This window comes from Bombina bombina, chromosome 4, assembly GCF_027579735.1.
Source record: "Bombina bombina isolate aBomBom1 chromosome 4, aBomBom1.pri, whole genome shotgun sequence".
In the NCBI taxonomy this organism is placed as follows: Eukaryota; Metazoa; Chordata; class Amphibia; order Anura; family Bombinatoridae; genus Bombina; species Bombina bombina.
Window position 1 is genome coordinate 259513394 of NC_069502.1, and position 25263 is coordinate 259538656.

General features: G+C 40.4%; 1 protein-coding gene across 3 annotated transcripts in view; it reads left to right on the forward strand.

The window, feature by feature from the left end:
* LOC128656174 (GRB10-interacting GYF protein 2) overlaps positions 1–7484 on the forward strand; it is a 556473-nt gene extending 548989 nt beyond the window's left edge. For all 3 annotated transcript variants that reach the window (XM_053709919.1, XM_053709921.1, XM_053709920.1), the window contains exon 17: positions 7170–7484. In XM_053709919.1, the coding sequence (XP_053565894.1) occupies positions 7170–7469 (300 nt within the window). In that variant the 3' untranslated portion in view covers positions 7470–7484. The remainder of the gene's footprint in view (positions 1–7169) is intronic.
* Positions 7485–25263: the final 17779 nt, after the last annotated feature.

The following is a 25263-nucleotide window of genomic DNA, read 5'->3' on the forward strand; positions in this document are numbered from 1 at the left end:
GGATCTACCAAAGCTAAGTGTATCTGCTGTAAACTTTTGGTAGCTATTCCTCCAGCTGTTGTTTGTAATAATTGTCATGACAAACTTGTTAAAGCAGATAATATTTCCTTTAGTGATGTACCATTGCCTGTTGCAGTTCCCTCAACATCTAAGGTGCAGAATGTTCCTGATAACATAAGAGATTTTGTTTCTGAATCCATAAAGAAGGCTTTGTCTGTTATTTCTCCTTCTAGTAAACGTAAAAAGTCTTTTAAATCTTCTCTCTCTACAGATGAATTTTTAAATGAACACCATCATTCTGATTCTTTGGACTCTTCTGGTTCAGAGGATTCTATCTCAGAGATTGATGCTGATAAATCTTCATATTTATTTAAGATGGAATTTATTCGCTCTTTACTTAAAGAAGTACTAATTGCTTTAGAAATAGAGGATTCTAGTCCTCTTGATACTAATACTATACGTTTGGATAAGGTTTTTAAAGCTCCTGCGGTTATTCCAGAAGTCTTTCCTGTTCCTAATGCTATTTCTGCAGTAATTTCCAAGGAATGGGATAAATTGGGTAATTCATTTACTCCTTCTAAACGTTTTAAGCAATTATATCCTGTTCCGCCTGACAGGTTAGAATTTTGGGACAAAATCCCTAAAGTTGATGGGGCTATTTCTACCCTTGCTAAACGTACTACCATTCCTACGTCAGATGGTACCTCGTTTAAGGATCCTTTAGATAGAAAAATTGAATCTTTTCTAAGAAAAGCTTATCTATGTTCAGGTAATCTTCTTAGACCTGCTATATCATTGGCTGATGTTGCTGCAGCTTCAACTTTTTGGTTGGAAACTCTAGCGCAACAAGTATCAAATCGTGATTCTCATGATATTATTATTCTTCTCCAGCATGCTAATAATTTTATCTGTGATGCCATTTTTGATATTATTAGAGTTGATGTTAGGTTTATGTCTCTGGCTATCTTAGCCAGAAGAGCTTTATGGCTTAAGACCTGGAATGCTGATATGGCTTCTAAATCAACTCTACTTTCCATTTCTTTCCAGGGAAACAAATTATTTGGTTCTCAGTTGGATTCTGTTATTTCAACTGTTACTGGTGGGAAAGGAACTTTTTTACCACAGGATAAAAAATCTAAAGGTAAAAACAGGGCTAACAATCGTTTTCGTTCCTTTCGTTTCAACAAAGAACAAAAGCCTGATCCTTCGTCCTCAGGAGCAGTTTCAGTTTGGAAACCATCTCCAGTCTGGAATAAATCCAAGCCTGCTAGAAAGGCAAAGCCTGCTTCTAAGTTCACATGAAGGTACGGCCCTCATTCCAGTTCAGCTGGTAGGGGGCAGGTTACGTTTTTTCAAAGAAATTTGGATCAATTCTGTTCACAATCTTTGGATTCAGAACATTGTTTCAGAAGGGTACAGAATTGGTTTCAAGATGAGACCTCCTACAAAGAGATTTTTTCTTTCCCGTGTCCCAGTAAATCCAGTGAAAGCTCAAGCATTTCTGAATTGTGTTTCAGATCTAGAGTTGGCTGGAGTAATTATGCCAGTTCCAGTTCCGGAACAGGGGATGGGGTTTTATTCAAATCTCTTCATTGTACCAAAGAAGGAGAATTCCTTCAGACCAGTTCTGGATCTAAAATTATTGAATCGTTATGTAAGGATACCAACGTTCAAGATGGTAACTGTAAGGACTATATTGCCTTTTGTTCAGCAAGGGAATTATATGTCCACAATAGATTTACAGGATGCATATCTGCATATTCCGATTCATCCAGATCATTATCAGTTCCTGAGATTCTCTTTTCTAGACAAGCATTACCAATTTGTGGCTCTACCGTTTGGCCTTGCTACAGCTCCAAGAATTTTCACAAAGATTCTCGGTGCCCTTCTGTCTGTAATCAGAGAACAGGGTATTGTGGTATTTCCTTATTTGGACGATATCTTGGTACTTGCTCAGTCTTTACATTTAGCAGAGTCTCATACGAATCGACTTGTGTTGTTTCTTCAAGATCATGGTTGGAGGATCAATTTACCAAAAAGTTCTTTGATTCCTCAAACAAGGGTAACCTTTCTGGGTTTCCAGATAGATTCAGTGTCCATGACTCTGTCTTTAACAGACAAGAGACGTCTAAAATTGATTACAGCTTGTCGAAACCTTCAGTCTCAATCATTCCCTTCGGTAGCCTTATGCATGGAAATTCTAGGTCTTATGACTGCTGCATCGGACGCGATCCCCTTTGCTCGTTTTCACATGCGACCTCTTCAGCTCTGTATGCTGAACCAATGGTGCAGGGATTACACGAAGATATATCAGTTAATATCTTTAAAACCGATTGTTCGACACTCTCTAACGTGGTGGACAGATCACCTTCGTTTAATTCAGGGGGCTTCTTTTGTTCTTCTGACCTGGACTGTAATTTCAACAGATGCAAGTCTCACAGGTTGGGGAGCTGTGTGGGGATCTCTGACAGCACAAGGAGTTTGGGAATCTCAGGAGGTGAGATTACCGATCAATATCTTGGAACTCCGTGCAATTTTCAGAGCTCTTCAGTTTTGGCCTCTTCTGAAGAGAGAATCGTTCATTTGTTTTCAGACAGACAATGTCACAACTGTGGCATACATCAATCATCAAGGAGGGACTCACAGTCCTCTGGCTATGAAAGAAGTATCTCGAATTTTGGTTTGGGCGGAATCCAGCTCCTGTCTAATCTCTGCGGTTCATATCCCAGGTGTAGACAATTGGGAAGCGGATTATCTCAGTCGCCAAACGTTGCATCCGGGCGAATGGTCTCTTCACCCAGAGGTATTTCTTCAGATTGTTCAAATGTGGGGGCTCCCAGAGATAGATCTGATGGCCTCTCAGCTAAACAAGAAACTTCCCAGGTATCTGTCCAGATCCCGGGATCCTCAGGCGGAGGCAGTGGATGCATTATCACTTCCTTGGAAGTATCATCCTGCCTATATCTTTCCGCCTCTAGTTCTTCTTCCAAGAGTAATCTCCAAGATTCTGAAGGAATGCTCGTTTGTCCTGCTAATAGCTCCGGCATGGCCTCACAGGTTTTGGTATGCGGATCTTGTCCGGATGGCATCTTGCCAACCATGGACTCTTCCGTTAATACCAGACCTTCTGTCGCAAGGTCCTTTTTTCCATCAGGATCTGAAATCCTTAAATTTAAAGGTATGGAGATTGAACGCTTGATTCTTGGTCAAAGAGGTTTCTCTGACTCCGTGATTAATACTATGTTACAGGCTCGTAAATCTGTATCTCGAGAGATATATTATAGAGTCTGGAAGACTTATATTTCTTGGTGTCTTTCTCATCATTTTTCTTGGCATTCTTTTAGAATACCGAGAATTTTACAGTTTCTTCAGGATGGTTTAGATAAGGGTTTGTCCGCAAGTTCTTTGAAAGGACAAATCTCCGCTCTTTCTGTTCTTTTTCACAGAAAGATTGCTATTCTTCCTGATATTCATTGTTTTGTACAAGCTTTGGTTCGTATAAAACCTGTCATTAAGTCAATTTCTCCTCCTTGGAGTTTGAATTTGGTTCTGGGAGCTCTTCAAGCTCCTCCGTTTGAACCTATGCATTCATTGGACATTAAATTACTTTCTTGGAAAGTTTTGTTCCTTTTGGCCATCTCTTCTGCTAGAAGAGTTTCTGAATTATCTGCTCTTTCTTGTGAGTCTCCTTTTCTGATTTTTCATCAGGATAAGGCGGTGTTGCGAACTTCTTTTGAATTTTTACCTAAAGTTGTGAATTCCAACAACATTAGTAGAGAAATTGTGGTTCCTTCATTATGTCCTAATCCTAAGAATTCTAAGGAGAAATCGTTGCATTCTTTGGATGTTGTTAGAGCTTTGAAATATTATGTTGAAGCTACGAAATCTTTCCGTAAGACTTCTAGTCTATTTGTTATCTTTTCCGGTTCTAGGAAAGGCCAGAAAGCTTCTGCCATTTCTTTGGCATCTTGGTTGAAATCTTTAATTCATCTTGCCTATGTTGAGTCGGGTAAAATTCCGCCTCAGACAATTACAGCTCATTTTACTTTATTTTGGGTGTGGATTATTTTCAGCAGGAATTGGCTGTCTTTATTTTATCCCTCCCTCTCTAGTGACTCTTGTGTGGAAAGATCCACATCTTGGGTAGTCATTATCCCATACGTCACTAGCTCATGGACTCTTGTTAATTACATGAAAGAAAACATAATTTATGTAAGAACTTACCTGATAAATTCATTTCTTTCATATTAACAAGAGTCCATGAGGCCCACCCTTTTTTGTGGTGGTTATGATTTTTTTGTATAAAGCACAATTATTCCAATTCCTTATTTTATATGCTTCGCACTTTTTTTCTTATCACCCCACTTCTTGGCTATTCGTTAAACTGATTTGTGGGTGTGGTGAGGGGTGTATTTATAGGCATTTTAAGGTTTGGGAAACTTTGCCCCTCCTGGTAGGAATGTATATCCCATACGTCACTAGCTCATGGACTCTTGTTAATATGAAAGAAATGAATTTATCAGGTAAGTTCTTACATAAATTATGTTTTTAGGCACACCGATGCAGAGAGAGCCACTCTGTGGCCCTCTCTGCATCGGCCAGTGATGGTGCCGATCGTTGGTGGGTGGGAGCCATTGTAGGGAGGTGGGTAGGCGGCCCATCACTAGGTAACTTCCTTCCGGCTGTGGTTGATGCCGGGTGCGCGCAGGAGCGCGCACCCGCGATCTAGCCAGAGACCAATTGCTGGGAGAAAATGTTTTGCGGGGAGAGGGTGGTGGGTGCAGAGGAGGGGTGATCTGGGAGGGGGATGGGGTAGGGTATGGAGGGGGGCAGCTACACTACAGAAAAAGTTAGGTTAAAAATTTTGCCAGTACCCAAAATGGTGGCTAATAGTTAGTGGGGGGAGGGTTAGAGAGCTCTTTGGGGGGGATCAGGGAGGTTGGGGGCTAAGGGGGGATCCTACAAAGCAGAATATGTTGGGGTTTTTTTTTTAATAATTAAAAAAAATAAAAAAATACTTATTTTAGTACTTTCTGCCAGTACTTAAGATGGCGGGGACAATTGTGGGGTGGGGGAGGGAAGAGAGCTATTTGGGAGGGATCGGGGGTGGGATGTGTCAGGTGGGAGGCTGATCTCTGCACTAAAGCTAAAATTAACACTACAAGCTACCTAATTAACCCCGTCACTGCTAGGCCTAATACAAATTTGGTGCGCAGCGGCATTTAGCGGCCTTCTTATTACCAAAAAGCAATGCCAAAGCCATATATGTCTGCTATTTCTGAACAAAGGGGATCCCAGAGAAGCATTTATAACCATTTGTGCCATAATTGCACAAGCTGTTTGTAAATAATTTCAGTGAGAAACCCAAAGTTAGTTGAAAAAGTGAACGATTTTTTATTTGATCGCATTTGGCGGTGAAATGGTGGCATGAAATATATCAAAATGGGCCTAGATCAATACTTTGGGTTGTCTACTACACTACCCTAAAGCTAAAATTAACCCTACAAGCTACCTAATTAACCCCTTCACTGCTGGGCCTAATACAAATGTGGTGCGCAGCGGCATTTAGCAGCCTTCTAATTACCAAAACGCAACGCCAAAGCCATATATGTCTATTTCTGAACAAAGGGAATCCCAGAGAAGCATTTACAACCATTTGTGCCATAATTGCACAAGTTGTTTGTAAATAATTTCAGTGAGAAACTTAATATTTGTGAAAAAGTGAATTTTTTTTTTTTATTTGATCGCATTTGGCGGTGAAATGGTGGCGTGAAATATACCAAAATGGGCCTAGATAAATACTTTGGGATGTCTTCTAAAATAAAAAATATATACATGTCAAGGTATATTCAGGGATTCCTGACAGATATCAGTGTTCCAATGTAACTCGCTAAGTTTGGAAATAGCAAGTGCTACTTGTATTTATTGCCCTATAACTTACAAAAAAAGCAAAGAACATGTAAACATTGGGTATTTCTAAACTCAGGACAAAATTTAGAAACTATTTAGCATGGGTATTTTTTGGAGGTTGTAGATGTGTAACAGATTTTGGGGGTCAAAGTTAGAAAAAGTGTTTGTTTTTTTCCATTTTTTTCATCATATTTTATAATTTTTTATGGTAAATTATAAGATATGATGAAAATAATGGTATCTTTAGAAAGTTCATTTAATGGCGAGAAAAACAGTATATAATATGTGCGAGTACAGTAAAATGAGTAAGAGGAAAATTGCAGCTAAACACAAACACAGCAGAAATTTAAAAATAGCCCTGGTCCTTAAGGGAAAGAAATTGAAAAATGGCCTTGTCCTTAAGGGGTTAATAAAGGCTTCTTCCCATGCTCCTTCCGCTCACTTACTTTTAGCTCTGATCGCTGGAGCAAGTCGCCATTCTCCTGCCTGGAATGGAAGTTCCGCCCCTGGATGTGTCCACTGCCTGCCCTCTCCTCTCACTTGCTGCCTTCGACTCCTTTTTGCGCCGTCCAGGCTCCTCCTCCCTCACTTTGACATCACGTGGCTGTCACTCACACAGCATAATCTGTGCGGTTAGGAGCTGGGTTGAGGCGGCGCTACAGGGCACTAAGAAATAAGTGCTATGGGCTTGAAGCCAATACTTCTATCTATCGCATGTGTGGTGCGATAGATAGAAGTAAAAACGGCAATTTATTACTTTTTTTTGCAAAATTTTACTGGAACATTTTGGGTTGAATAAATATAATTTTTCCAATAGGGGTGCTATTGGAAAAATTATATTTATTTAGCCAAAAAGTTTTTTTGTTTTTTTTTTTGGTTTTGTGCTTTTTCCTCTCAGGGCTCTCATGGGGGGTTCACGTGCACCTGTGAGGAGCCTCAACTGCATGCACGCACACAGTGAGGGGTTAAAAGCTTCTAGCCCAGAGGGAAAAAGTTAATAGTCCCCTCAATGTTAAAAATAGGAAAAAGTCAAATGTCTAAGTCTTCTGGTGTGTGTATGTGTGTGTATATATATATATAGAGAGAGAGAGAGAGATATTACATACATACATTCATTATTATCAGGTATGTGTAGAGCACCAACAGATTCCTCAGCGCTACATACACGATAAATGTTTCTTGCAGACTAATAGTTTTATAGTTTATGTAAACAGAGAACACAAAACAGTATATTTATCTTGTTGCATAATTTTATTTAGTTGCAACGTCAGCAGCAGGAGTTAAAGGCTCTGCAGCATCAGCAACAACAGCAGCAACAAAAAATGTCTGGATGGGGTACTGTGAGCAAACCAAGTGCCACCACTAAATCTTTGCTGGAGATCCAACAGGAAGAAGCTAGGCAGATGCAAAACCACCAGCAACTGCAACCAGCTGGTCGTACTAAGCCTGCAAGCCTCACCATTCCACCTGTACCAGTTAATACAGTGAGTACCAATAATTATCAATGTATCTGTTTCCCTCTTAATACATCCACAGTGCCAAAGGCAGCTTCAGTGTAACAAAATAGATTTAAAAAAAATCTTAAAGGGCCAGTCAAGTCAAAATTAAAGTTTCATGATTCAGATAAAGCATGCCGTTTAAAAAAAAAAAAAAAAAAAACTTTATTATATGCTTCCATTATCTAAACATGCAGATATTTTTTTCTAAGCACACTTTGAGGCTCCATCTCTTACTGAGCAAGCATGTATATACGTATATGCATTTTGTGATTGGTTAATGGATGTCACATGATACAAGAGGAGGGAAAATTAGATTAACTTTAAGATTTGGCAGAAAATATTCTACTGCTCATTTTAAAGGGACAGTCTACTCCAAAATTGTTATTGTTTAAAAAGATAGATAATCCTTTTACTACCCATTCCCCAGTTTTGCATAACCAACACGGTTATAATAATATACTTTCTTTCATGTAATTAGCAAGAGTCCATGAGCTAGTGACGTATGGGATATACATTCCTACCAGGAGGGGCAAAGTTTCCCAAACCTTAAAATGCCTATAAATACACCCCTCACCACACCCACAAATCAGTTTTACAAACTTTGCCTCCTATGGAGGTGGTGAAGTAAGTTTGTGCTAGATTCTACGTTGATATGCGCTCCGCAGCAGGTTGGAGCCCGGTTTTCCTCTCAGCGTGCAGTGAATGTCAGAGGGATGTGAGGAGAGTATTGCCTATTTGACTGCAATGATCTCCTTCTACGGGGTCTATTTCATAGGTTCTCTGTTATCGGTCGTAGAGATTCATCTCTTACCTCCCTTTTCAGATCGACGATATACTCTTATATATATACCATTACCTCTGCTGATTTTCGTTTCAGTACTGGTTTGGCTTTCTACAACATGTAGATGAGTGGCCTGGGGTAAGTAAGTAAGCTTATTTTCTGTGACACTCTAAGCTATGGTTGGGCACTTTATATATAAAGTTCTAAATATATGTATTCAAACATTTATTTGCCTTGACTCAGGATGTTCAACATTCCTTATTTTCAGACAGTCAGTTTCATATTTGGGATAATGCATTTGAATCAATCATTTTTTCTTACCTTAAAAAATTTGACTTTTTCCCTGTGGGCTGTTAGGCTCGCGGGGGCTGAAAATGCTTCATTTTATTGCGTCATTCTTGGCGCGGACTTTTTTGGCGCAAAATATTTTTTCTGTTTCCGGCGTCATACGTGTCGCCGGAAGTTGCGTCATTTTTTGACGTTTTTTTGCGTCAAAAGTGTCGGCGTTCCGGATGTGGCGTCATTTTTGGCGCCAAAAAAGCATTTAGGCGCCAAATAATGTGGGCGTCTTATTTGGCGCCAAAAAATATGGGCGTCATTTTTGTCTCCACATTATTTAAGTCTCATTATTTATTGCTTCTGGTTGCTAGAAGCTTGTTCACTGGCATTTTTTTCCCATTCCTGAAACTGTCATTTAAGGAATTTGATCAATTTTGCTTTATATGTTGTTTTTTTCTTTTACATATTGCAAGATGTTCCACGTTGCAACTGAGTCAGAAGATACTTCAGGAAAATCGCTGCCCGGTGCTGGAGCTACCAAGCTAAGTGTATCTGCTATAAACTTTTGGTATCTGTTTCTCCAGCTGTTGTTGGTATTGCATGTCATGACAAACTTATTAATGCAGATAAAATTTCCTTTAGTACTGTTACATTACCTGTTGCTGTTCTGTCAACATCTAATTTTCAGAGTGTTCCTGATAACATAAGAGATTTTATTTTTAAATCCATTAAGAAGGCTATGTCTGTTATTTCTCCTTCTAGTATACATGAAAGTCTTTTAAAACTTCTCTTTTTTCAGATGAATTTTTAAATGAACATCATCATTCTGATACTGATAATGGTGCTTCTGGTTCAGAGGTTTCTGTCTCAGAGGTTGATGCTGATAAATCTTCGTATTTGTTCAAGATGGAATTTATTCGTTCTTTACTTAAAGAAGTATTAATTGCATTAGAAATAGAGGATTTTGGTCCTCTTGATACTAAATCTAAACGTTTAAATAAGGTTTTAAATCTCCTGTAGTTATTCCAGAAGTGTTTTCTCTCCCTGATGCTATTTCTGAAGTAATTTCCAGGGAATGGAATAATTTGGGGTAATTCATTTACTCCTTCTAAAACGTTTTAAGCAATTATATCCTGTGCCATCTGACAGATTAGAGTTTTTGGGACAAAAATCCCTAAGGTTAATGGGGCTGTCTCTACTCCTGCTATATTTTTTAGCGGATGTTGCTGCAGCTTCAACTTTTTGGTTAGAAGCTTTAGCGCAACAAGTAACAGATCATAATTTTATAGCATTATTATTATTCTATAACATGCTAATAATTTTATTTGTGATACCATATTTTGATATCATTAGAGTTGATGTCAGGTATATGTCTCTAGCTATTTTAGCTAGAAGAGCTTTATGGCTTAAAACTTGGAATGCTGATATGTCTTCTAAGTCTACTTTGCTATCCCTTTCTTTCCAGGGTAATAAATTATTCGGTTCTCAGTTGGATTCTATTATCTCAACTGTTACTGGAGGGAAGGGAACTTTTTTACCAAAGGATAAAAAATCTAAGGTAAATTTAGGTCTCATAATCGTTTTCGTTCCTTTCCTCACAACAAGGAACAAAAGCCTGATCCTTCATCCTCAGGAGCGGTATCAGTTTGGAAACCATTTCCAGTTTGGAATATATCCAAGCCTTATAGAAACCCAAAGCCAGCTCCTAAGTACCCATGAAGGTGCGGCCCTCATTCCAGCTCAGCTGGTATGGGGCAGATTACGTTTTTCTTCAAAGAAATTTGGATCAATTCCGTTCACAATCTCTGGTTTCAGAACATTGTTTCAGAAAGGTACAGAATTGGCTTCAAGTTAAGGCCTCCTGCAAAGAGATTTTTTTCTTTCCCGTGTCCCAGTAAACCCAGCAACGGCTCAGCATTTCTGAAATGTGTTTCAGATCTAGAGTTGGCTGGAGTAATTATGCCAGTTCCAGTTCTGGAACAGGGGCTGGGGTTTTATTCTATCTCTTCATTGTAACAAAGAAGCTCAATTCCTTCAGACCAGTTCCGGATCTATCAATATTGAATCGTTATGTAAGGATACCAACATTCAAGATGGTAACTGTAGGACTATCCTGCCTTTTGTTTAGCAATGGCATTATATGTCTACAATAGATTTACAGGATGCATATCTGCATATTCCGATTCATCCAGATCACTTTTAGTTTCTGAGATTCTCTTTTTAGACAAGCATTACCAGTTTTGTGGCTCTACCGTTTGGCCTAGCATCAGCTCCAAGAATTTTTTCAAAGGTTCTCGGTGCCCTTCTGTCTGTAATCAGAGAACAGGGTTTTGGTATTTCCTTATTTTGGACGATATCTTGGTACTTGCTCAGTCTTCACATTTTCGCAGAATCTCATACGAATCGACTTGTGTTGTTTCTTCAAGATCATGGTTGGAGGATCAATTTACCAATCAGTTCATTGATTCCTCAGACAAGGGTAACCTTTTTAGGTTTCCAGATAGATTCAGTGTCTATGACTCTGTCCTTGTCAGACAAGAGAAGTTTAACATTGATATCGGCTTGTCAAAACCTTCAGTCACAATCATTCCCTTTGGTAGCCTTATGCATGGATATTTTAGGTCTTAGGACTGCCGCATCGGATGCGATCTCCTTTGCTCGTTTTCACATGCGACCTCTTCAGCTCTGTATGCTGAACCAATGATGCAGGGATTACACAAGATATCTCAATTAATATCTTTAAACCGATTATACGACACTCTCTGACGTGGTGGACAGATCACCATCGTTTAGTTCAGGGGGCTTCTTTGTTCTTCCGACCTGGACTATAATCTCAACAGATGCAAGTCTTACAGGTTGGGGAGCTGTGTGGGGGTCTCTGACGGCACAAGGGGTTTGGGAATCTCAGGAGGTGAGATTACCGATCAATATTTTGGAACTCCGTGCAATTTTCAGAGCTCTTCAGTCTTGGCCTCTTCTGAAGAGAGAGTTGTTCATTTGTTTTCAGATAGATAATGTCACAACTGTGGCATACATCAATCATCAAGGAGGGACTCACAGTCCTCTGGCTATGAAAGAAGTATCTCGAATTTTGGTTTGGGCGGAATCCAGCTCCTGTCTAATCTCTGCGGTTCATATCCCAGGTATAGACAATTGGGAAGCGGATTATCTCAGTCGCCAAACGTGGCATCCGGGCGAATGGTCTCCTCACCCAGAGGTATTTCTTCAGATTGTTCAAATGTGGGAACTCCCAGAAATAGATCTGATGGCTTCTCATCTAAACAAGAAACTTCCCTGGTATCTGTCCAGATCCCGGGATCCTCGGGCGGAGGCAGTGGATGCATTATCACTTCCTTGGAAGTATCATCCTGCCTATATCTTTCCGCCTCTAGTTCTTCTTCCAAGAGTATTCTCCAAGATTCTAAAGGAATGCTCGTTTGTCCTGCTGGTAGCTCCAGCATGGCCTCACAGGTTTTGGTATGCGGATCTTGTCCGGATGGCCTTTTGCCAGCTGTGGACTCTTCCGTTAAGACCAGACTTTCTGTCGCAAGGTCCTTTCTTCCATCAGGATCTCAAATCCTTAAATTTTAAGGTATGGAGTTTGAACGCTTGATTCTTGGTCAAAGAGGTTTCTCTGACTCTGTGATTAATACTATGTGACAGGCTCGTAAATCTGTATCTAGAGAGATATATTATAGAGTCTGGAAGACATATTTCTTAGTGTCTTTCTCATCATTTTTCTTGGCATTCTTTTTGAATACCGAGAATTTTACAGTTTCTTCAGGATGGTTTAGATAAGGTTTGTCCGCAAGTTCCTTGAATGGACAAATCTCTGCTTTTTCTGTTCTTTTTCACAGAAAGATTGCTAATCTTCCTGATATTCATTGTTTTGTACAAGCTTTGGTTCGTATAAAACCTGTCATTATGTCAATTTCTCCTCCTTGGAGTTTGAATTTGGTTCTGGGGGCTCTTCAAGCTCCTCCTTTTGAACCCATGTATTCTTTGGTCATTAAATTACTTTCTTGGAAAGTTTTGTTTCTTTTGGCCATCTCTTCTGCCAGAAGAGTCTCTGAATTATCTGCTCTTTCTTGTGAGTCTCCTTTTCTGATTTTTCATCAGGATAAGGCGGTGCTGCAAACTTCTTTTGAATTTTTTACCTAAGGTTGTGAATTCTAACAACATTAGTAGAGAAATTGTGGTTCCTTCATTATGTCCTAATCCTATGAATTCTAAGGAGAAATCATTGCATTCTTTGGATGCTGTTAGAGCTTTGTATTATTATGTTGAAGCTACTAAGTCTTTCCGAAAGACTTCTAGTCTATTTGTCATCTTTTCCGGTTTTAGAAAAGGCCAGAAAGCTTCTGCCATTTCTTTGGCATCTTGGTTGAAATCTTTATTTCATCATGCCTATGTCGAGTCGGGTAAAACTCCGCCTCGAAGGATTACAGCTCATTCTACTAGGTCAGTTTCTACTTCCTGGGCGTTTAGGAATGAAGCTTCGGTTGATCAGATTTGCAAAGCAGCAACTTGGTCCTCTTTGCATACTTTTACTAAATTCTACCATTTTGATGTGTTTTCTTCTTCTGAAGCAGTTTTTGGTAGAAAAGTACTTCAGGCAGTGATTTCAGTTTGAATCTTCTGCTTATGTTTTTATTAAACTTTATTTTGGGTGTGGATTATTTTCAGCAGGAATTGGCTGTCTTTATTTTATCCCTCCCTCTCTAGTGACTCTTGCGTGGAAAGATCCACATCTTGGGTAGTCATTATCCCATACGTCACTAGCTCATGGACTCTTGCTAATTACATGAAAGAAAACATAATTTATGTAAGAACTTACCTGATAAATTCATTTCTTTCATATTAGCAAGAGTCCATGAGGCCCACCCTTTTTGTGTTGGTTATGATTTTTTTGTATAAAGCACAATTATTCCAATTCCTTATTTTTTATGCTTTCACACTTTTTTCTTATCACCCCACTTCTTGGCTATTCGTTAAACTGATTTGTGGGTGTGGTGAGGGGTGTATTTATAGGCATTTTAAGGTTTGGGAAACTTTGCCACTCCTGGTAGGAATGTATATCCCATACGTCACTAGCTCATGGACTCTTGCTAATATGAAAGAAATGAATTTATCAGGTAAGTTCTTACATAAATTATGTTTTTTACCTCTGTGATTACCTTGTACATAAGCCTCTTCTGACAGTCCCCTTATCACATGGCTATTTATCTATAAATTTAATTTTAGTCAATTAGTGCTGTGTCCTGCACAACTCCACGGGAGAGAGCACAATGTTATCTATAATGCGCATAGGAACTATCAATCTCCTATTGTGAAAAGCTAATACAAAAGAATGTGATAAAAGGCTGTCTGTGGAGCCTTAGAAACAGGCAGAAATTTAGAGGTTTAATTGTTAAGTATATTAAAGGGACAGTCTAGTCCAAAACAAACTTTCATTATTCAGATAGAGAATGTAATTTTAAACAATTTTTCAATTTACTTCTTTCACCAATTCTGCTTTGTTCTCTTGGTATTCTTAGTTGAAAGCTAAATCTAGGAGGTTCATATGCTAATTTCTAAGCCCTTGAAGGCCGCCTCTTAGCTCAGGGCATTTTGACAGTTTTTCACCACTAGATGGTGTTAGTTCATGTGTTTCATATAGATAACACTGTGCTCATGCACGTGGAGTTACCTAGCAGCCCGCACTGATTGGCTAAAATGCAAGTCTGTCAAAAGAACTGAAATAAGGGGCAGTTTGCAGAGGTTTAGATACAAGGTAATCACAGAGGTAAAACATGTATTATAACTGTGTTGGTTATGCAAAACTAGGGAATGGGTAATAAAGGGATTATCTATCTTTTAAAACAATAAATATTCTGGTGTAGACTGTCCCTTTAATATAACAATGTTGGTTGTGCAAAGCTGGGGAATGGGTAGTAAAGGCGTTATCTAACTTTTTAAACAATAATAATAATTTTGGTGTAGACTGTCCCTTTTATTGTTTTGAAAAATACATACTCCCTTTATTACCCATTCCCCAGTTTTGCATAACCAACACAGTTATATTAAAATACTTTTTACCTCTGTGATTACCTTGTATCTAAGCCTCTTCTGACAGCACCCTGATCACATGACTTTGTATTTATCTATTGACTTGCATTTAGTATTGTGTTGTGCTAAATCTTAAATAACTCCCCGTACCTGAACACAGTGTTATGTATATGGATCACATGAACTATCAGTCTCTTGTTGTGAAAAGCAATTAACAAAGCATGTGATAAGAGGCAGCCTTTAAGGGCTTAGAAATTAGCATATGAGCATACCTAGGTTTAGTTTCAACTAAGAATACCAAGAGAGCAAAGCAAATTTGGTGATAAAAGTAAATTGGAAAGTTGATTAAAATTACAAGTTTGAATAATGAAAGTTTCATTTTGACTAGACTGTCCCATTAAAGGGACATTAAACCCAAAAAATTTCTTCATGATTCAGATAAATACAATTTTAAACATTTAAATTTACTTCTATTATCTAATTTGCTTCATTCTTTAGATATCCTTTGTTGAAGAAATAGCAATGCACCACATGGGTGAGCCAATCACACGAGGCATCTATGTGCAGCCACCAATCAGCAGCTACTGAGCCTATCTAGCTATGCTTTTCAGCAAAGTATAGCAAGAGAATGAAGCAAATTAGATAATAGAAGTTAATTAGAAAGTTGTTTGAAATTATATGCTCTTTCTAATTTGTGAAAGACAAAATTTGGGTTTCATGTCCCTTTAATTTCATAATGCTGTTGCATTGTTTTTATTGTGTATTTGTCTATTATTCAGTTCTACTTTATTTAGTGGTCCTTTAAAACCAAGGCAAACATTGGTTGCGATAAATATCCAAAGAGGCACAGAGAGCTCCACATTGTGTACCACTTGGACTATTAGTGAAGGAACATGTTTTTATGGGGGGGATGTTGTAGAAGGCTAAATCTAGTCCTCAAGGAGGGAGAACAAACAAACAATGCAGGGTCCTCTAAAACCTAGTGAAAATAGTGTGGGATTTTATCAAATCAAGGCTGGATTGGTTTACCAGGACACTGAGAGATTTCCTGGTGGGCTGCTATAAAAAATAATTCAATGACACCATAATTCATATACACAACTACTCTTACAGATAATAAAAAAGTGAAGGTTTTTAATAATAATGACACTTTAGGCAAGATAACTGTCAAAGAGAAGATGGTTCAATCTTGATTAGAGTCCCAATGGTAATTGTTCAGATTGCACCTCAGTCCTCTGAATGCTGCAGATCACTACTTTCTCACCGGAACACACAAACTCACAAAAGGAGCACCACTGAACGTAATCACACCATCTAATCACTTCATAAATTTAGCACCTGAAGGAATAATACTCGCAAAGCAGATGCACCACACAGGGTGAATAATAGCAGGCTGAGACTGACTTCAGAGCTGCTCAGCACGCTCACATCCAGTCAAGAGGAACTTTAATCTTCCTTGTTATGACATATACATCCACCCCCACTAATACTTATAAAAAGAAGCTGCAAGAGGACACCCACAGCAGAGCTGTCTATATAGCTCCTCCCCTAACTGCCCCCCTAGTCATTCTCTTGCAGCTCTCGACAAGAAAGGAAGTATCAAGAGAGATGTGGTGACTTAGTGTAGTTTTTACCTTCAATCATAAGTTTATTTTTAAACGGTACCAGCGTTGTACTGTTTTTACTCTCAGGCAGCAATTGGAAGAAGAATTCTGCCTGGAGGTAGGGGGAACGGTCTGCAGATTACCTGCTTTGAGGTATGTTCAGTATATTTTTTTCTAGAGAGATAAGGTCTAGAAAATGCTGGCAGTGCCTGGTATATTTAAGGTAAGCCTGATACAGTGATTTAACAACAACTGGGATCATGCTTGCAAATAAGGGTAATATTCATGTTAATACTTATATTACTTAGTGTAAAAACGTTTGCATGATTTATAAAAATAAAAACGTTTTTTCTCTGAGGGTGATAAATCTTTATTTGGGGCCTAGTTTTCCACATGGCTTGTTCGATTACTCCTAGGAGTACTTTTTTAAGGCCCTCTGACTTTGAGTGCATGGTAGGGAGGGGCCTATTTTCAAGCTCTAAATGTGCAGTTGATTTTCAGTCTGAGACATCCAGCTTCCCTGAAGGAGTCCTCTGGCTTATAGGACCTCTATAGAGGGTTTTGTTCCTGCAAAAATCGTTTTTAAGGGCAGGTAGGAGCCACAGCACAGCTGTGGCAGTGTGTTTGACTGTTAGCAGTTTTAATGTTTTTCTAATTCGTTTTTGGGCCTGAGGGGTTAATCATGCATTTGCAAGTGGGTGCAATGCTGCTTTAGTCCCTTATACACACTGTAAAAATTTCGTAGAGTTTACTACTTTTTATCACTTTCTCTTACATTGGTGTATCCAGTCCACGGATTCATCCTTACTTGTGGGATATTCTCAATCCCTACAGGAAGTGGCAAAGAGAGCACACAGCAGAGCTGTCCATATAGCTCCCCTCTGGCTCCGCCCCCCCAGTCATTCTCTTTGCCGCTCTAACAAGTAGCATCTCCACGGGAGTGTAAAGGGAATGTGGTGTTAGTTTGTAGTTTTTTATTTCTTCAATCAAAAGTTTGTTATTTTAAAATAGTGCCGGTTTTTACTATTTACTCTGAGGCAGAAAATGATGAAGATTTCTGCTGAGAGGAATATGATTTTAGCACCTTGTAACTAAAATCCATTGCTGTTCCCACGCAGGACTGTTGAGTACCAGAGAACTTCAGTTGGGGGGAACAGTTTGCAGGCTTAACTGCTATAAGGTATGTTCAGTCAATATTTTCTAGTCAAGACTTAGTAATGCTGGAAGACTGACAGAATCCCCATGCGGGGAAGGTAAGCCATATTCTGAGACTTAGTATAGAAGGAAGGCTTATTGAAAGGGCTCAATACACTGGTGGACACTGTTAAGGGGCAATCGATTATTTTTTAAGATAATCTAACATTATACAAGTTTTATATTGCATTTAAAACACTTTTTGGGGTTTTATTCCGCATGACATATATTTAGACACCTATTTTGGCTTGGGAAGGCCCCACAAACTCCTGAGGGAAGATGGAGGGGGCCTGAATTTCGCGCCTCAGTTGCGCAGTTGATTTTACAAACAGCTTCATGCAGATACATGTGAAGGGTCCAAAGATTACTTGAGGACTTCAGAGAGGCTTATTTTCGATCAAAACTAATCCCCAAGGAAGGTAGGACCACAGCAAAGGCTGTGGCATGGTTAATTTGCTCCGGTTTGGGCAGTAGGGGGTTAATTGACTTGAAATTTAATGTGCAATCATTTCAAAGCATTAGGATCATATGGTGAAAATTTCATAAAGATTGGATGATTTTTGGAGGTTTAGTAAAAAAGTATGCACTTTTTATTATTTAAAGGCACAGTACTGTTTTTTCAAAAATTGTATTTTACTGTATTTGAGTGTTGTCTAAGTCTGTTTAACATGTCTGAGCCTACAGATAGACCTTGTTCTATGTGTTTAAAAGCCATGGCGGTCCCCACTTTACATTTGTGTTTAAAGTGTGCTAACATATCCAAACATTTTAAAGACCATGCAGTGACACTTAAAAATGTGGCCCAAGATGATTCTTTAACGGAAGGTAATGAGGATAGCCCTCCTTCCTCTCCCCATGTGTCGACACCAGTTACGCCCGCGCAAGCGATGCCTAGTACCTCTAGCGCATTGGCCCCTATTACATTGCAACAATTAGCAGCAGTCATGGATAATTCCCTTGCAGCATTTCTATCCAAACTGCCTGTTTTTCCTAAAAAGCGTGATAGCTCAGTTTTAAGAACAGAGGATGAGCAATCAGAAGTTTTGGATAATTTATCTGTTGTACCCTCACAACCCTCTGACGTGGCGGTGAGGGATGTACTGTCTGAGGGAGAAATTTGTGACGCAGGTAAAATTTCTCAGCGGGCAGAATCAGATTTCTTAGCATTTAAATTTAAGCTGGAACACCTCCGCGTACTGCTTAAGGAGGTTTTAGCTACGCTGGATGATTGTGACCCTATGGTGGTCCCAGAAAAATTGTGTAAAATGGACAAGTTTTTAGAAGTCCCTGTATACACTGATGCGTTTCCGATCCCTAAGAGGGTGGCGGATATTGTGACTAGGGAGTGGGAGAGACCAGGCGTACCTTTTGTTCCCCCCCCCCCCCCTATCTTTAAGAAAATGTTCCCCATAACTGACCCCAGGCTGGACGCGTGGCAGGCGGTCCCTAAGGTAGAGGGAACCGTTTCAACACTAGCTAAGCACACAACTATACCAATAGAAGACAGTTGTGTTTTCAAAGATCCTATGGATAACAAATTAGAAGGGTTACTAAAGAAAATATTTGTTCAACAAGGTATCCTTCTTCAACCAATTGCCTGCATTATTCCTGTAACTACTGCAGCGGCTTTTTGGTTGAGGCGCTGGAGGAGTCGCTCCAGAGGGAGACTTCATATGACGAAGTCATGGATAGAATTCATGCTCTAAAGCTGGTTAATTCTTTCATTACAGATGCCGCTTTACAATTAACTAAATTAGCGGCGAAAAATTCTGGTTTTGCCATTGTGGCGCGAAGAGCGCTCTGGCTCAAATCATGGTCGGCTGACGTGTCGTCCAAAAGGGCCAGAGTTGAAAGAAATTATTTCAGATATCACTGGGGGAAAGGGCCATGCCCTTCCACAAGATAGACCTTTTAAAGCTTAAAACAAGGCTAATTTGCGCTCCTTTCGCAACTTCAGGAGTGGACCTGCTTCAACCTCTGCAACCGCAAAGCAAGAGGGTAACGTTTCCCAGCCCAAAGCAACATGAAAGCCTTTGCAGGGCTGGAACAAGGGTAAACAGGCCAAGAAGCCTGCTGCTGCTACCAAGACAGCATGAAAGGGTAGCCCCCGCTCCGGGACCGGATCTAGTAGGGGGCAGACTTTCTCTCTTTGCTCAGGCTTGGGCAAGAGATGTTCCAGATCCCTGGGCATTAGAAATTGTTGCTCAAGGGTATCTTCTAGAATTCAAAGACTCTCCCCCAAGGGGAAGGTTCCACATTTCTCGTTTGTCTTCAGACCAGACAAAGAAACAGGCGTTCTTACGCTGCGTAGAAGATCTTCTAAAGATGGGAGTGATACACCCAGTTCCAACTGCAGAGCAAGGACTGGGTTTTTACTCAAACCTGTTTGTAGTTCCCAAAAAGGAAGGAACTTTCAGGCCAATCCTGGATTTTAAAAATTCTAAACAAATTCCTCAGAGTTCCATCAATCAAAATGGAAACCATTCGGACAATCTTACCATTGATCCAGGAAGATCAATATATGACTACCGTGGATTTAAAGGTTGCGTACCTACATATTCCTATCCACAAAGATCACCATCAGTTCCTAAGGTTCGCCTTTCTGGACAAGAATTTTCACAAAGGTGCTAGGGTCCATTCTAGCGGTACTAAGACCGCGGGGCATTGCAGTAGCACCTTATCTAGACGACGTATTAATTCAGGCGTCGTCTTTTCAAAGAGCCAAGGCTCATACAGAAATAGTTCTGACCTTTCTAAGGTCTTACGGGTGGAAGGTGAACATCGAAAAAAGTTCTCTGTCCCCGCTCACAAGGGTTCCCTTCCTGGGAACGCTAATAGACTCAGTAGAAATGAAAATATTTCTGACGGAGGTCAGGAAGTTAAAACTTTCAACTACTTGCCGAGTTCTTCATTCTGTTCCTCAGCCTTCTGTGGCTCAGTGCATGGAGGTAATCGGGTTAATGGTTGCGGCAATGGACGTTGTTCCCTTTGCCAGAATTCATCTCAGACCACTGCAGCTGTGCATGCTCAAGCTGTGGAATGGGGATTATGCAGATTGTCTCCTTAGATACAAATGGACCAGAAAACCAGAGATTATCTTCTCTGGTGGTTGTCTCAGGATCACCTGTCTCAGGGAATGTGCTTCCGCAGACCAGAGTGGATCATTGTCACGACCGATTCCAGTCTGTTAGGCTGGGGTGCGGTCTGGGACTCCCTGAAAGCTCAGGGCCTATGGTCTCGGGAAGAGTCTCTTCTCCCGATAAACATTTTGGAACTGAGAGCGATATTCAACACGCTCCAGGCATGGCCTCAACTAGCGGAGGCCAGATTCATCAGGTTTCAGTCGGACAACATCAGGACTGTAGCGTACATCAATCATCAGGGAGGAACAAAGAGTTCCCTAGCGATGAAGGAAGTATCCAAGATCATCAAATGGGCGGAGGATCACTCCTGCCATCTATCTGCAATTCACATCCCAGGAATAGACGACTGGGAGGCGGATTTTCTGAGTCGTCAGACTTTTCACCCGGGGGAGTGGGAACTCCTTCCGGAGGTTTTTGCTCAGGTTACCCAGCTATGGGGTATTCCAGAGTTGGATCTGATGGCGTCCCGTCAGAACTCCAAACTTTCTCTTTATGGATCCAGGTCCAGGGACCCCAAGGCGGCATTGATAGATGATCTAGTCGCGCCGTGGTCCTTCAATCTGGTTTATGTTTTTCCACCGTTTCCCCTTCTCCCTCGTCTGGTAGCCAGAATCAAACAGGAGAAGGCTTCGGTAATTTTGATAGCGCCTGCGTGGCCACGCAGGACTTGGTAAGCAGACCTAGTGGACATGTCATCTGTTCCACCATGGACACTGCCATCGAGGCAGGATCTTCTAATTCAAGGTCCATTCAAGCATCCAAATCTAGTTCTCTGCAACTGACTGCTTGGAGATTGAACGCTTAATTCTATCTAAGCGTGGGTTCTCTGGATCAGTTATAGATACTTTGATCCAGGTTAGAAAGCCTGTCACCAGGAAAATTTACCATAAGATATGGCGGAAATATCTTTGTTGGTGTGAATCCAAGGGTTACTCGTGGAGTAAGATTAGGATTCCTAGGATTTTGTCATTTCTCCAAGAAGGATTGGAGAAAGGATTGTCAGCTAGTTCCTTAAAGGGACAGATATCTGCTCTGTCTATTCTGTTACACAGGCTTCTGGCGGAAGACGTTCAAGCGTTTGCATAGGCTTTAGTCAGAATCAAGCCTGTCTATAAACCTGTGGCTCCTCCATGGAGTCTAAATTTAGTTCTTTCAGTCCTTCAAGGGGTTCCGTTTGAACCTTTACATTCCATAGATATTAAGTGATTATCTTGGAAAGTTTTGTTTTTGGTAACTATTTCTTCTGCTCGAAGAGTTACAGAATTGTCTGCTTTGCAGTGTAATTCACCCTATCTGGTGTTTCATGCAGATAAGGTTGTTTTGAGTACAAAACCCGGTTTCCTTCCGAAAGTGGTTTCTAATAAGAATATTAACCAGGAAATCATTGTTCCTTCTCTGTGTCCTAATTCAGTTTCTAAGAAGGAACGGCTGTTACACAATCTTGATGTGGTTCGTGCTTTAAAATTCTATTTAAAAGCAACTAAAGATTTCAGACACACGTCATCCTTGTTTGTTGTCTATTCTGGTAAGAGGAGAGGTCAAAAGGCTATCGCTTCCTCTCTTTCCTTTTGGCTGAAAAGCATTATCCGATTGACTTATGAGGCTGCTGGACAGCATCCTCCTGAACGAATTACAGCTCTTTCCACCAGAGCTGTGGCTTCCACATGGGCTTTCAAGAATGAGGCTTCTGTTGAACAGATTTGTAAAGCAGCGACTTGGTCTTCACTGCATACTTTTGCCAAATTTTACAAATTCGATACTTTTGCTTCTTCGGAGGCTATTTTTTTGGGAGAAAGGTTTTGCAAGTAGTGGTGCCTTCCGTTTAGGTTACCTGACTTGTTCCCTCCCTTCATCCGTGTCCTAAAGCTTTGGTATTGGTTCCCACAAGTAAGGAGGAATCCGTGGACTGGATACACCAATGTAAGAGAAAACAGAATTTATGCTTACCTGATAAATTTCTTTCTCTTACGGTGTATCCAGTCCACGGCCCGCCCTGGCAATTAAGTCAGGTTCAAATTTATTTTTTGTAAAACTACAGTCACCACTGCACACTATGGTTCTCCTAACCGTCGGTCGAATGACTGGGGGGGGCGGAGCCTGAGGGGAGCTATATGGACAGCTCTGCTGTGTGCTCTCTGCCACTTCCTGTAGGGATTGAGAATATCCCACAAGTAAGGATGAATCCGTGGACTGGATACACCGTAAGAGAGAGAAATTTATCAGGTAAGCATAAATTCTGTTTTTGCAGTTTGTGGTAGTTTTTTTCTCTTAAAGGCACAGTACCGTTTTTATATTATTGCTTTTTTCACATTTATTAAAGTGTTTTCCAAGCTTGCTGGTCTCATTACTAGTCTGTTAAAAATGTCTGACATAGAGGAAACTCCTTGTTCATTATGTTTAGAAGCCATTGTGGAACCCCCTCTTAGAATGTGTACCAAATGCACTGACCTTTCTATAAGTTATAAAGATCATATTATGGCTTTTAAAGATTTATCACCTGAGGTTTCTGAGACTAACAAAAGGGAGGTTATGCCATCTAGCTCTCCCCACGTGTCAGAACCTATAACTCCCGCTCAAGGGACGCCAAGTACATCTAGCGCGTCCAATGCGTTTACCTTATAACACATGGCGGCAGTTATGAATCATACCCTCACAGAGGTATTGTCCAAACTGCCAGGGTTACAAGGAAAGCGAGACAGCTCTGGGGCTAGAACAAATACAGAGCTCTCTGACGCTTTAGTAGCTATGTCTGATATACCCTCACAATGTGCAGAAGTTGAAGCAGGAGAGCGTCTATCTGTGGGTGACTTCTCTGATTCAGGGAAGGCGTTACTTCAGTCTGACTCTGAAATGACAGCATTTAAATTTAAGCTTGAACACCTCCGCGTGTTGCTCAGGGAGTTTTTAGCGACTCTGGATGACTGTGACACCATTGTAGTCCCAGAGAAATTGTGTAAAATGGACAAATACTTTGCAGTGCCTGTTTACACTGACGTTTTTCCAATCCCTAAGAGGTTTTCAGAAATTATTACTAAGGAATGGGATAGACCAGGTGTACCGTTCTCTCCCCCTCCTGCTTTTAAAAAGATGTTTGCTGCTGCACAGGACTCGTGGCAGACGGTCCCTAAGGTGGAGGGAGCAGTCTCTACCCTAGCTAAGCGTACAACTATTCCTGTCGAGGACAGTTGTGCTTTCCTAGATCCTATGGATAAAAAATTAGAGGGTTTCCTTAAGAAAATCTTTATACAACAAGGTTTTATTCTCCAGCCTCTTGCATGCATTGCCCCAGTCACTGCTGCAGCGGCTTTCTGGTTCGAGTCTATGAAGGAGGCTCTACAGGTAGAAACCCCATTGGATGATATCCTTGACAGGCTTAAAGCTCTTAAGTTAGCCAATTCATTTATTTCTGACGCCGTTTTTCATTTAACTAAGCTAACGGCTAAAAATTCAGGTTTTGCCATTCAGGCGCGTAGGCCGCTATGGCTTAAATCCTGGTCAGCTGATGTCACTTCAAAGTCTAAACTTCTCAATATCCCCTTCAAAGGGCAGACCCTATTTGGGCCTGGACTGAAGGAGATCATTTTTGATATTACTGGAGGAAAAGGCCACGCCCTTCCCCAGGATAGTTCCAACAAGTTAAGGACCAAACAGACTAATTTCTTTCATGTAATTAGCAAGAGTCCATGAGCTAGTGACGTATGGGATATACATTCCTACCAGGAGGGGCAAAGTTTCCCAAACCTTAAAATGCCTATAAATACACCCCTCACCACACCCACAATTCAGTTTTACAAACTTTGCCTCCTATGGAGGTGGTGAAGTAAGTTTGTGCTAGATTCTACGTTGATATGCGCTCCGCAGCAGGTTGGAGCCCGGTTTTCCTCTCAGCATGCAGTGAATGTCAGAGGGATGTGAGGAGAGTATTGCCTGTTTGAATTCAATGATCTCCTTGTACGGGGTCTATTTCATAGGTTCTCTGTTATCGGTCGTAGAGATTCATCTCTTACCTCCCTTTTCAGATCGACGATATACTCTTATAAATATACCATTACCTCTGCTGATTTTCGTTTCAGTACTGGTTTGGCTTTCTACAAACATGTAGATGAGTGTCCTGGGGTAAGTAAGTCTTATTTTCTGTGACACTCTAAGCTATGGTTGGGCACTTTTTTAATAAAGTTCTAAATATATGTATTCAAACATTTATTTGCCTTGACTCAGGATGTTCAACATTCCTTATTTTCAGACAGTCAGTTTCATATTTGGGATAATGCATTTGAATCAAATATTTTTCTTACCTTAAAGATTTGACTTTTTTCCCTGTGGGCTGTTAGGCTCGCGGGGGCTGAAAATGCTTCATTTTATTGCGTCATTTTTTGGCGCAAAAAATCTTTTCTGTTTCCGGCGTCATACGTGTCGCCGGAAGTTGCGTCATTTTTGACGTTCTTTTGCGCCAAAAAATGTCGGCGTTCCGGACGTGGCGTCATTTTTGGCGCCAAATAATGTGGGCGTCTTATTTGGCGCTAAAAAAATATGGGCGTCGCTTTTGTCTCCACATTATTTAAGTCTCATTATTTATTGCTTCTGGTTGCTAGAAGCTTGTTCACTGGCATTTTTTCCCATTCCTGAAACTGTCATTTAAGGAATTTGATCAATTTTGCTTTATATGTTGTTTTTTCTCTTACATATTGCAAGATGTCTCACGTTGCATCTGAGTCAGAAGATACTTCAGGAAAATCGCTGTCTGGTGCTGGAACTACCAAAGCTAAGTGTATCTGCTGTAAACTTTTGGTAGCTATTCCTCCAAT